Raw genomic sequence first — 11053 nt, 5'->3', positions numbered from 1 at the left:
ATATCTACATTAATCCGTTGGAAATTTTATTTGATTCGATAAATATCTATTTGATTCTATTGAATATACTATCAAACTTTTTTTACGAGAAAAAATAATTTCATGGACATCCCTCAATCCATCTATAATTTCGATCATATAAATTTCATGACACCACATATACTTCTTTAAGAAAATTATGATATTTTTATTTATAGAAGGGTTTATCTAAAATATGCATATTTTGAAGATTTACATACAAGAAGGAAACTACCATGTTGTCTTTTCCCTCCTATTCCCTTTTCCTATATCGGTTTGGGATCAATAACGGGTCGGATCGAATACCCGACCCGTTTCCCTCTTCTTTTGGCTTATATTACAGTCTCCTTCCCGTCCCCAGGCAATGATTCCTCGTCCCGTCATTCCCACACAGTCCGCCATGTCCTCCTCCTCCTCCCTTCTTCTTCTCCTATCCCTCTTCCTCCACGTCGTCCTCCTCCTCCTTCCCTCCATCGTCGTCGCGGACGTCGAGTCCCCGGCGTCGCCGTCGAACGGCACCACCATATACGATCTCCTTCCGCAGTACGGCCTGCCGCCGGGCATCCTCCCAGACACCGTCAAGTCCTTTTCCGTCGCCAGCAACGGCCGCTTCGTCGTGGACCTCTACGGCCCATGCTACGTCGACTTCGAGTACCTGGTCTACTACGCTCCCCGGGTGTCCGGCGTCCTCAGGTACGGCGCCATCGGCAACCTCGAGGGCGTCCAGGTCCGCCGCTTCCTCGTCTGGTTCGACGTCGGCGGCATCATGGCCGACCTCCCCTCCTCCGACTTCCTCTACTTCCAGGTCGGCTGGATCACCCGCAAGCTCCGCATCGACCAGTTCCAGACCGTCCACTCCTGCAGGGGGAGCCTCTCGCTGCTCGGCCGCGTCAAGGAGGTCGCCCGTTACGTGCTTGAGGTAATGTCTCTTTGTGTCCGATTATAAACTGCTGTTTGACTACTAATTATGATTGATTCGTGCATTGTTGGTTGTTTTCTGAAGAAATAATGAAATTATTTATCCTCAATAGGGAATAATAGAATAAAAGATGTAACAAACTTTTTTATTTTTTATTTAAATAAAATGCATAAGAATTAATTAAGGTTCACTTAATTCACGAATAAGAAAGGGAATTAGAGATCCCAAGTTCTCGATATCCATTAGAACATGTAAGCCTCACAAAATTTGCCAAGTTGTGAGCCGCAGAGTTCAATCTTCAAGGAATGTAAAACAAGCTTCTCCTATCACTGTGACTCCTGCCAGGGTTAACATGGTAAGCTTTTGCTTGATAAAGTATGGTGTATGGTTCAATACGGTGGACTTTGACGAGGAAAAATATGCTCCACTTGGATTTTAAGCAAAGTAAAAGCAGACTGATAAAAACCTGCTTGCAATTTTCAAGTTCAGCCGATCCTTGATGCTGCATATTGGAACAAGGAGATTTCTTTCTAAGTGATAATTGGTGATATAATAACTTTATAGATTGTCCAACTCGGTGCTGATCACTGATACATCATTTGTTGTTAAGAAAAACATTTATCCCTATATGAAATGTGAGGATAATGGTAATTTTCTTGGTACTGGAACTATTATGGACTTTGTTACATTTTAAGGTCTAATAACAGGATAATTAATTACAGGGTTCATCTAGTTATCTCCCTGAAGACTTGTAAAATATTGGATTTATCCTTTTAAAATGTCAAAATTTATTCTAGAGCTTGTTCACTTGAAAAGAAGCTCAATCCAGAAGAGTGCAAGGACTGTTCCTTGGTTGGAACCCATAGTTATTCTAGGATATCAATGATATATATTTTTTGAGCTTGAGGAGAATATACAATATACCTATCATGGCAAGGGGTAAAGCCAGAGTTACCCATTTTTTAGGGTTATGGTTGGAATATATGAAAACTTTGGTTCCTTTCTTTCCTTCAAAAGTATATCTGAGCATATACTATATTGGTATCTTGTATTGATCAAACAATATTATTTGTTTCTTGTCCATTTCAGAGCATTTCCGCACCTCAACTATGATGATGAAGTAATGTGAGAATGAAAAACCAGCATGCAGACACATACAAGTTGTACGGGTATTTTCTTAGAAACTGTCGAATCTATAAATACCGACCTAAACACCACCCATCTTGATTTTCTATTTCATGGCATGATACTATGATCGTAGGTTTTCACCGACAAGATGGTGGAGTTGTAAGCAGTAATGTTGATCTAACTGTTTTTTCTTTTAGAACTGTATGTTTGTATTTTTCAACGTATTGTCCGGACCACTCCCTATAAGATGACATAAACCACAACTTTGTGAAGCTTTTATCAGGCTGAAAATTGAATCACATGCATTTTACATGCTGCTTATAATGGAACAATTGGTCAAAGCAATCTCATGGGTGGGGGTACCTTTCAACTCTTTCTTATCTCAAGTATGGGTTCGAACCAAGGAACAGTCATTGCACTCTTCTGGATTGAGCTTCTTTTCAAGTGAACAAGCTCTAGTCTTTCTTCTCCAGAACTATAGGGTTAATTGTTACCGGATCGCCTCAGTCCACCTCAGAATTCTGCTCTGTGCTTTAATCTTTCTCCTCTTCTTATGTAAATCCTGAATCATATGCGTACCAATAGAGGAATGCATGAAACACAAGTTTCACAGATGATCCTGTGGCTTAATTGTTTTCAGGAGCATTTGGTGTGTGAAAGAATTTTTCTATATCCTGTTTTGTAGTGTTTGGGATTTCTTCTGCCACCTCAAACATCAACCTCATTTGTTTGTTGTTCTTCTTGTACTTGAGGATGTTCTCATATCTTGCATTATTATGCTTCGTTTGGCCTATGCAGTTTTGGTCTTAAAACTTAAATTGGAAATAAAATTTTAAAATCATGTTTAAAACATGATATAATTAAATTGTTCTTCAAAAATGTATTCGTATACTAAGCATTTGAAAATGAAGGGTATGAGTTTACCACATCCCAATAAACGACAAGACTTGCATATTAGTAAAACTTAGTAGAAAATAAATATTTGACTAAAACATTACAAATCACAAACTAATTTTCATAAATCTTGCAAGTCGTAAACTAAAGGTTAATGTGCTTGTGCAATGCCATACAAATAAATACTAAGAGACAGTAGCTTAATTATTCACATAATCTTATCCAACTATTAGAATCGGAGCATCATCATACCTTCCTTCGCCCCCTTGCCATCCTTCCTCCACCTTCACCCGTTGCAAAGCAGTCAGAATGGCCATTCCCTCCAGCAAATCTCCCCCACACCAACCTAGCAAACCTGCACTGGAACAAGACAGTGTTGTGCAGATTCACTACAGATTTAGCAGACAGGACGCATGAGAAGCTGCGAATGCATGAAGCTAGCAAAATACTCCGATGTAGGCAATCTATTTCGACATAGCTTCCATAAGAATATCTTGATCTTTGGGTAAAACATTGATTTTTCATATCACCCCCCAGCCAAATCAATTATCCTATCTATCTAGGTTGAACACTCCCATCTCAACCATTGGGAGTCGAAGCCCAAACCCGTGTGTCATCATCGGGATTCCTAGCCAAGTAGATTCCTATAATTATCTTCACTAACTAACTTGGGATGAAAACCACCATTCAATATCTCATGACACTATTTATTTCCCACTACCAAATTAGTAACAAATGAAAAAGAGTAGACCAACTCCAAATTTACAAAAGCGGGCTAGTGGTTGTTCAAAGGAATAATATCAATCCAAGGTTCAGACCATACATCAGTTTGTAACCGAGATGCAAGACACCTCTTAAAACCCAACTGGACCTCACCCACTAGCTTCCACAAGTTACTCCAAGTCCATGAGAACCCCTAGATTCTGAAGAAGACCCAAGGGGACAAAGCCCCATATTTAGATACGAGCACATTAACCTAAAGCAACTCCTCATTATTGAGGAGGGGAATAAGCCGCTTGACACACCGGCTGCTTCTAGTCATCCTCGAGTCTCTAAGCTTCAGTCCCTCCTTCTGGTTTAAGCAAGGGCATCTATCTTACTGTGAGATTTAGAGCTAACTCATGAAACATAATAATATTACGATGAATATTTCCACCAGCCACAAAAGGTGATTGAGACTGGTTTATCAGCTCATTTAAGAGAGGTTTATTCCTATTAGCTAGTATTTTAGAAAGGATTTTGTAGATAACATTGTATAGGGCAATATGTATAAATTTATCCACCTTAGTGGTTTGGGACTTCTTAGGGATAAAACCAAGTAAGTCCTACCCTACGATACTGGTATAGTACTATTCTCTTGGCAAAAAAAGAAATGCCTTCAATAAGAACCGGTACACGAATCTCTTCATAAGTGAAGGGTTTCATCAAGTTTTCAGCCATAGCAGAATATTGGGCATGGGGTATTGACTCCAGTCAACATCCATTCTAGTTGCAAAGGTCTTGGCTTTGTTCCACCAGAAGAGGTGTTGCTGATGGTTTAAAGCTTCCATTTTATTATAAAAACATTGAAGAGTGGCCATCTCCTCCTCGATCCCGCGCACTTTCTTTACACTCAAGCTCATTGATTTCTTTCTAAGTCTCATGAGAGACACGATTAGGGTTGCCTCCTCCCTTCCTATTCCACCTACATAGAGTTAACCTTACTTTATTCCTTAGATTAGAAAACTCAATACCATCCTGTTAAATTTATTTCACCAACTCCTTAATCACATTGTACTTAAGCCAATAGAGTTTAAAGGTGAAATATCTTCTCCTATAGGCTTGTTGGCCATTGATACTAATCAATAAAGAAGTATGATCATAAGCAATCCTACACGGACAACAGAATTAGAGAAACACTCACTCAATACATGATTAGCATAGGCGAATGAGGATCCAAGCAACTCCCCTCCTGTTAGTACTCTAGATAAATCTATCTGATATCTAAATATAATACTTCCTAACAAATAACTACTTATACTAAATATTTTCAATTGATATACAATTATCATTTTTTAATATTTTTCTAATTTTATTCTGTTTTGTCATCATAAATTATTATCTAGAGAAAAAAAATTTCTTGTTATCATTCCCTGGTCTTATTCTTCATGAGTACATTTTGAAAAGTCAATTTGAGACAAGTATACACATCCTGAGAATAGATGGCAGACGGTAGATGCCATGAGCTCGTATCAATCACTATTTAGAGTCTCACAACTTATACTCTAGAAATTCAAAAACGAAAGGCTATATTTGAAAATCGAACTCTAGGCATCCAAGTTGTTAAGATAAAACTTTATGATTTTAAGATTTATTATAAGTCATCTTTACCTTAGAGATAATTTATTGTCAATTGTTTTGTTTCATTCTTTTGAACCAAATGAATGCCTAAAAGAAAAATATTGAGGTTGTGAAGTGTTTAACATTATTTGACTTTATAGTGACTTAACTAACTAACAAGTTGAACCTGATTGACTCACATGATTATTGTAGGCTATCATGGTCTAAGAGATGTCAAAGATCACTTTGGAGTATTTCTAGATTGATGCCAGCACCAGTTATAATAATGTCAAAAACCACCAATGCATATTATTGTCATAAGTAAAATAATTTATATAGTAAATTAATCTATTTGACACAATGAATATTAGCAAAAGTTTAATTATCTTCTGTATATATAATTAAGCATATTAATCTATGAATAGGTAATCTTGACAAAAGTTTCATGCTGATCTCTTCTCATTTATATTAAGGTATTTGCAATGGTTTCAAAGTTCTTATTGATCACTTCGATTTATTGACATGTGAAAAAAAAATATTTTCATTGTTGGCCATCAGTAATGGTTTCAAAATGTACCGAGTATAGAGATGAACATCCATATAACATTCATTAGACTTGTTGGATTGATGTATTCGTGAACTATTTTATTGTATGTCAAACTTCAATAATATATATGCTTTGATGAAAAATCATATTCAAGAAAACTGTCTATGCCTCAAAAATCACATGTTTATATATAAGATAAGAGATCTAATATAGCATAATGCTTTTTTCCAATCTAGAAAGGGCTTAGCCCACAATCAACATATCACATCAACATATCCAATTTAATTTTTCCAAATTAAATTCAGGTTGTCCCGTTATGTCCACACACATATCAAGTGACAATAATTGCCGATGCGGCCCACATACCATGAAACCATTGTTCATTTGATAACATGTTTGTGATGATGCAAAGTACCATAATTACATAGTTCAAGCTCCCAGAAAAAGAAATAACAATCAAATGTTGCTTGCTACTTGAGGTTGGATAGTGACTCATACACATTACAGAGCTTAGACCACAGCTAATGCGAGGATCATTTGTATATATACATCGAAATATAAGGATCAAACAATTTTTATAGACTCCTTTTCAAATATGATAAATATTAATTGATCATATATTTCATTGTAATCATATGCTTCCAAGTATTATTTTCTATTTGATCCCTTTAAATTTCATATTCAAAATTACAATGGGATCTATTACATGCCCATTATGCTAAAAGCATATTCACTAGCACCAAGGGATGCTTAAAAACATGACAATTCTCTAACATGCGACATTGATCATCTACTCTTTCTTCTTGTGCTAACATGCGAAACTGGCCATCTACTATCTTGTGGAAATTGATCATATACTCTCTCCTTTTGTGCCAATTATCTTCGTTATCAGGGGAGCGACTTCTAACAACAACAAAGGTACCAAAAGCTGCACCCAGCATGTTCAATTAATAAGAAAAAAGAAGGTTGAGATGTTCTGATATAGAACTTGACATAGAACATAATTCTATGTAGATTCTGCAGAGAAAAAAACCTCCCATCCCAAGCATTCTAACCCAAGGTTACATTCTTGGAAGTGTCTGAGATACTAATTACGTGCAAAATAAGGAAAAGGGAGAAACTATATCGAAAGGGGAGATGAGGTGCACATGACCCTCCATTAGAAATTTTAAGTGAGTAAAAGAATTCCCTTCATTAGAAACTTTAAGTGACAAAAGAATTATTTTATGACTACAATGCTCCTACTTTAAATTTTCAAAAAGAAACAAATCCTCTCTATATTATTTATTGAAATATGGACTACTCTAATTTTTCTAAAGAGCACAAAGAGAAATGCGCACCTATTTTCTGTATCTCTTGAATCACATTCTATGTACACTGAACATATACCATCATACACAAAAGTATCTAAGTGGTTCTTGTGATTAGCAGTTAGCAAACTTAAAGAGCAGAGCAATTCAAAAGGGTAACCCGGAAGCATTTTACCATATTCCACTAGAAACAGATTTAGATTATTCATTCTGAATTGGCATGATAAGATGATAACCACAGAAGCAATAGTTATACATTTAACTAACTGCAAATTACTTAAACTACAAGAAAATACCAAGAATTTAGTCCGCAGACAATAAAAACCAACAAATCACCAAGAATTTAACCTTGTAAGATTTAATATCAAGATCAATAAAAATAGATTTGTTGCCATTTTTTCATATAGGAGTCCAATGAGTTACTACATTAAAAGTTTTAAGTAAACTAAGCACTGGCATAAGGTCTAAACAATTCTTGGAGACAAGTGAGCAATGAGATGCAAAAAATAAATTTTGTTTGGTGGTCCCCAAGTAAAACATATATTGGATGGATACTTGTTCTGTTATCTATCTATCTATCACAACTTTGCATCTTTAGGAGTCACAATTGCCTCAGGTAGTCCAACAAAGGAAAAGCAATTACCAAATTATTCCGACTGAGCATTTAGAGCTACAAATACATTATATATAATCAATGTTTCTTCCCCTGACATAAGTACTAGCGAATAGCTTTCTAAAAAAAGAATTCATTACTTGTTCAAAACAGGAATTACAAGTAACTACTATATCATGAGAAACCAAAACATACTACAGATCAGTAGAATAAAAGTATCCAAAAAAGATCTGAAGATTGTCTAGCATGTACTGCCAACCAGTTGGCTATATATGTCTTCCTTATAGATGTGTTTGACTTTGTAAAGTCGCAGTGAGGGAGCTCAATATGTGAAAGATAGTTCCAAAAGTGTTGCTCGGTCTCCGCAGCACTTTGTGATTGTCTTTACTAGTGTTAAAACGACTAGAAAAGATAATTTGAACAATTATAGTCATATTTTGTCAGTTGCCTCCACCTTTTTTCGTAGTTTGCTAAAGATCCAATAGGCATATCTAAAAATCAGTTTTAGTAAGCAACCCTAAATGCTGTGGCCCTATACAGAACTTCCAAAATAATTATCCTATATCACTCATCAACATTGTCAAGGACAAAACCTTCCAAGTACAAAGAGCTCTTCTATAACAAAAAACATTCACTCAATCACAAATATCATCGACATGGCTCAGAATAAAGGGAGAACAGTTGATAACATGTAAAGACTGATAAATTCATTTCAGATTTTTAACTGTTCAGAAATATGTTCAGTACCAAGACCGATCTGTGAATTTAGGAAGTGCATCATATTATGGATTAACTCTTTCCAATCAACAGATGTTGTCACCCTGCAAACTGATGCTAACCACCATGCAAGGTAGAAATAAAGACCACATTATCCTTTTCCTCCAGCTCAGTGTCGAGGCTGCCGCATAGTTCCCAGTCACAATCGTTTATGAGTACCAGCACACCCGGTCTCCTACACACCCAACAACCAAACACCACTCACTAACTCAAGAAACGAAGACAACGAAACCCTAACTTTACACAAACACATCATCAAAATTGGATTTTTCTCATCTAACAGAAAAACTTACACCGAGTCTCCTTTCATAAACATCTCTGGCCGTTCCTTGATCAAATTCGACTCGACCCAAACCAATAGGTCACGCATCGTTAGCTGCGAGTTACGCCACCCACAAGATCACGAGCTATAATGATCTTAAAATGACGGCAGCGAAATGATAGATTCGTACCTTGTCCTCTCCGGGCTTTGGTTTCACATCTACGCTGTGGATCTTAGTGGATTGGCAAAGGAGCTCCAGGCCGCCGCTAAAAGCGAAGCAAATTGGGAAAAGGATGAGATGAAACCAAGTAATAGAAACCAAAACAAGAAGCAGAGGTGAAAGAAAGATACCCAAACTCCAGAGTGAGATGCATTGAAGCTAATTGGACGAATCGATTGGAGGAGAGAAGACGAGCGGAGAACACGAAAGGCGAGAGGCGATTGAGATAGAATTGGGTTTAGGGTTCCCGATCCCTGTGACAGAGGCCCACCGAAGTAGCCTGCGTAGAACGGAAATAGTCTTATATACTCAAGAATATTAGCAATAACAAATTCGGTCAATAAAACAATTCATAAGTCATTATCAACAAAGATTAACTATTATTAATAATTATTATTATTACGAGGAGGCCAAATGGAGCTGTCGGGAGAGAAAGAAGCTGAGAAGGGAAGAAGCAGACAGAGACAGTGAGGACGGTTCGGGTGGTTGAGGGAGGGAAGCTGTCGGGCAGGCTCCGTCTAAAAGGGAGGCTCGGCGGCTATGGTGCGGAGAAGCAGAGAGAGGGGGTGAGGATTTCAGCAACGGACTGATCGCAGCAGAGGGCTGTCGGGGGAGAAGCACGGAGGAGGAGGACGACGACGACGAGGCAGGAGAGCGACAGCGGGAGGGAAGGAGAGGGGGTAAGAAGCACGGAGGAGGAGGAGGGAGGCGGGCTATCGGATGGCGGCAGCGGAGGAAGAGGAGACAGGAGAGGCGGGAGGCACATTTCCGGAGAGAAAAGAAAGAGGAGGTACGTTCGTGAGGCGGTAGGAATCGCCGGAGGGCTGCCTTGCGCACGGATGCCGATCGCTGGCCACCGTTCGCCTTAGCAGGAGGAGGATTGCCGATTGGACGGATTAGGTTTTGCAGCGGTCGAGCCGGGCGCGCGGGGGAGTGATGGGGGCTCAACAGGGTCCGACCGAACCGACATCAACAAACGCCCAAATCGATTAGGTTTAGGCGCGCCTGGGCCTCACCCAAATAAAGAGGCCCGACCGAACCCAATATAGCAGAAAGGAGCTGATTGATGCCCTGTTAGGGTTTCATCTTCCCCAGGTAACCCAAGTTTCTCATTTGCGTTAATTGTGGTCTGGTATTAACAATCCCGCAAAAGGAGAGTTAATTGTGGGTTAAAACAGTCACAATATTCGTGCTAATTCAGGGAATACACCATTTACGTCACCAAACCAAAAAGAGGATTAATGTTAGAAAACTGGGATAGAATAATAATATTCGTATCATACTTGTTTATTGTTCACAATATCAACAAGACTCTCATCATATCAAATGGAATTAAAGATATATGTATGTAGTATGTGTTCTAAGAACCTACCCACCCTGTTGTTTGACTTATTCTGATTTATGTATGAATTTGCAACCTTTTTGTTTTTTTTTTTTTGTGTCTTTTAAATGCTAGTTGAACCATCTCTTGTATGTATCAAGAAGACTTTTTGCTCGTAGGGATGTTATGCTAGTAAGTCTAAATCTATTATTTCTTTTATTTATGTTGACTTAACTGCTACTAACTCTGTCACTGCTGGCTTGCTGCGAAACTCGCCTCGAGTGGGTGTTATTGATGGACACGATGATATGATAGATTCATTTTTCTTTCCTTTTATTTAGTGAAGGCATGTTTTGTACATGCAATCATTTCTAAAAATCTGATCAGATATTACTGTCATGATTAAGCTCTGTGAGATGGAGTTTTTACTGTGTTCTTGAAGCTAACAGTTGCTATCAAGCATCTTGAATTCAGATTTTTTTTTTCTTTTTTATAGGATAAATGATAAAAACAGGTTTTACTTTCATGGTTAATAATTAAGGGCTATGAGATGAGATGATGGTGTTACTGTCTTCTTCTTTAGCTTAGTGTTGCTATCAATCATTTAAATTTAGGTGATGATTTGCTTAAGTCGTTCCACATAGGAACAACCTAAGTGCAACCTGCTCGAAAAGAATCTATAAAATAAAATTTTGATTAGTCCTAATGCCTCAGACAGAACACTC

At 37.9% G+C, this 11053-nt stretch overlaps 2 protein-coding genes across 2 annotated transcripts; one reads left to right on the top strand and one right to left on the bottom strand.

The window, feature by feature from the left end:
• Window positions 1–393: 393 nt before the first annotated feature.
• LOC135636073 (uncharacterized) lies at window positions 394–2377 on the top strand. Its single transcript, XM_065147621.1, has 2 exons — window positions 394–937; window positions 2027–2377. Exons 1-2 carry the CDS (start codon window positions 419–421, stop codon window positions 2048–2050), a joined length of 543 nt encoding a protein of 180 aa, XP_065003693.1. The 5' UTR covers window positions 394–418; the 3' UTR covers window positions 2051–2377.
• Window positions 2378–8433: 6056 nt separating this feature from the next.
• On the bottom strand, window positions 8434–9958 carry LOC135635966 (ubiquitin-related modifier 1 homolog). Its single transcript, XM_065147451.1, has 5 exons — window positions 9802–9958; window positions 9139–9287; window positions 8978–9053; window positions 8819–8901; window positions 8434–8700 (listed from the first exon to the last, which is right to left on the bottom strand). The coding sequence occupies exons 2-5, from the start codon at window positions 9159–9161 to the stop codon at window positions 8583–8585; spliced, it is 300 nt and encodes a 99-aa protein (XP_065003523.1). The 5' UTR covers window positions 9162–9287; window positions 9802–9958; the 3' UTR covers window positions 8434–8582.
• Between the last annotated feature and the right edge of the window lie 1095 nt (window positions 9959–11053).

Source organism: Musa acuminata, chromosome BXJ3-4 (assembly GCF_036884655.1).
Source record: "Musa acuminata AAA Group cultivar baxijiao chromosome BXJ3-4, Cavendish_Baxijiao_AAA, whole genome shotgun sequence".
Lineage (NCBI taxonomy): Eukaryota > Viridiplantae > Streptophyta > Magnoliopsida > Zingiberales > Musaceae > Musa > Musa acuminata.
Note: the sequence above shows the minus strand (reverse complement) of the source record. Positions and strands in the feature narration are given on the sequence as shown.

What these genes read in the sequence shown, in the direction of transcription:
- LOC135636073 (XM_065147621.1), top strand. Translation starts at nt 419, where the DNA reads ATGTCCTCCTCCTCCTCCCTTCTTCTTCTCCTATCCCTCTTCCTCCAC. An exon ending in TCGCCCGTTACGTGCTTGAG is followed by an intron (nt 938 to 2,026) that starts GTAATGTCTCTT and finishes TGTCCATTTCAG; the next exon opens with AGCATTTCCGCACCTCAACT.
- LOC135635966 (XM_065147451.1), bottom strand. Translation starts at nt 9,161, where the DNA reads ATGCATCTCACTCTGGAGTTTGG. An exon ending in CATCTCACTCTGGAGTTTGG is followed by an intron (nt 9,054 to 9,138) that starts GTATCTTTCTTT and finishes CTTCGCTTTTAG; the next exon opens with CGGCGGCCTGGAGCTCCTTT. An exon ending in CAAAGCCCGGAGAGGACAAG is followed by an intron (nt 8,902 to 8,977) that starts GTACGAATCTAT and finishes CGTAACTCGCAG; the next exon opens with CTAACGATGCGTGACCTATT.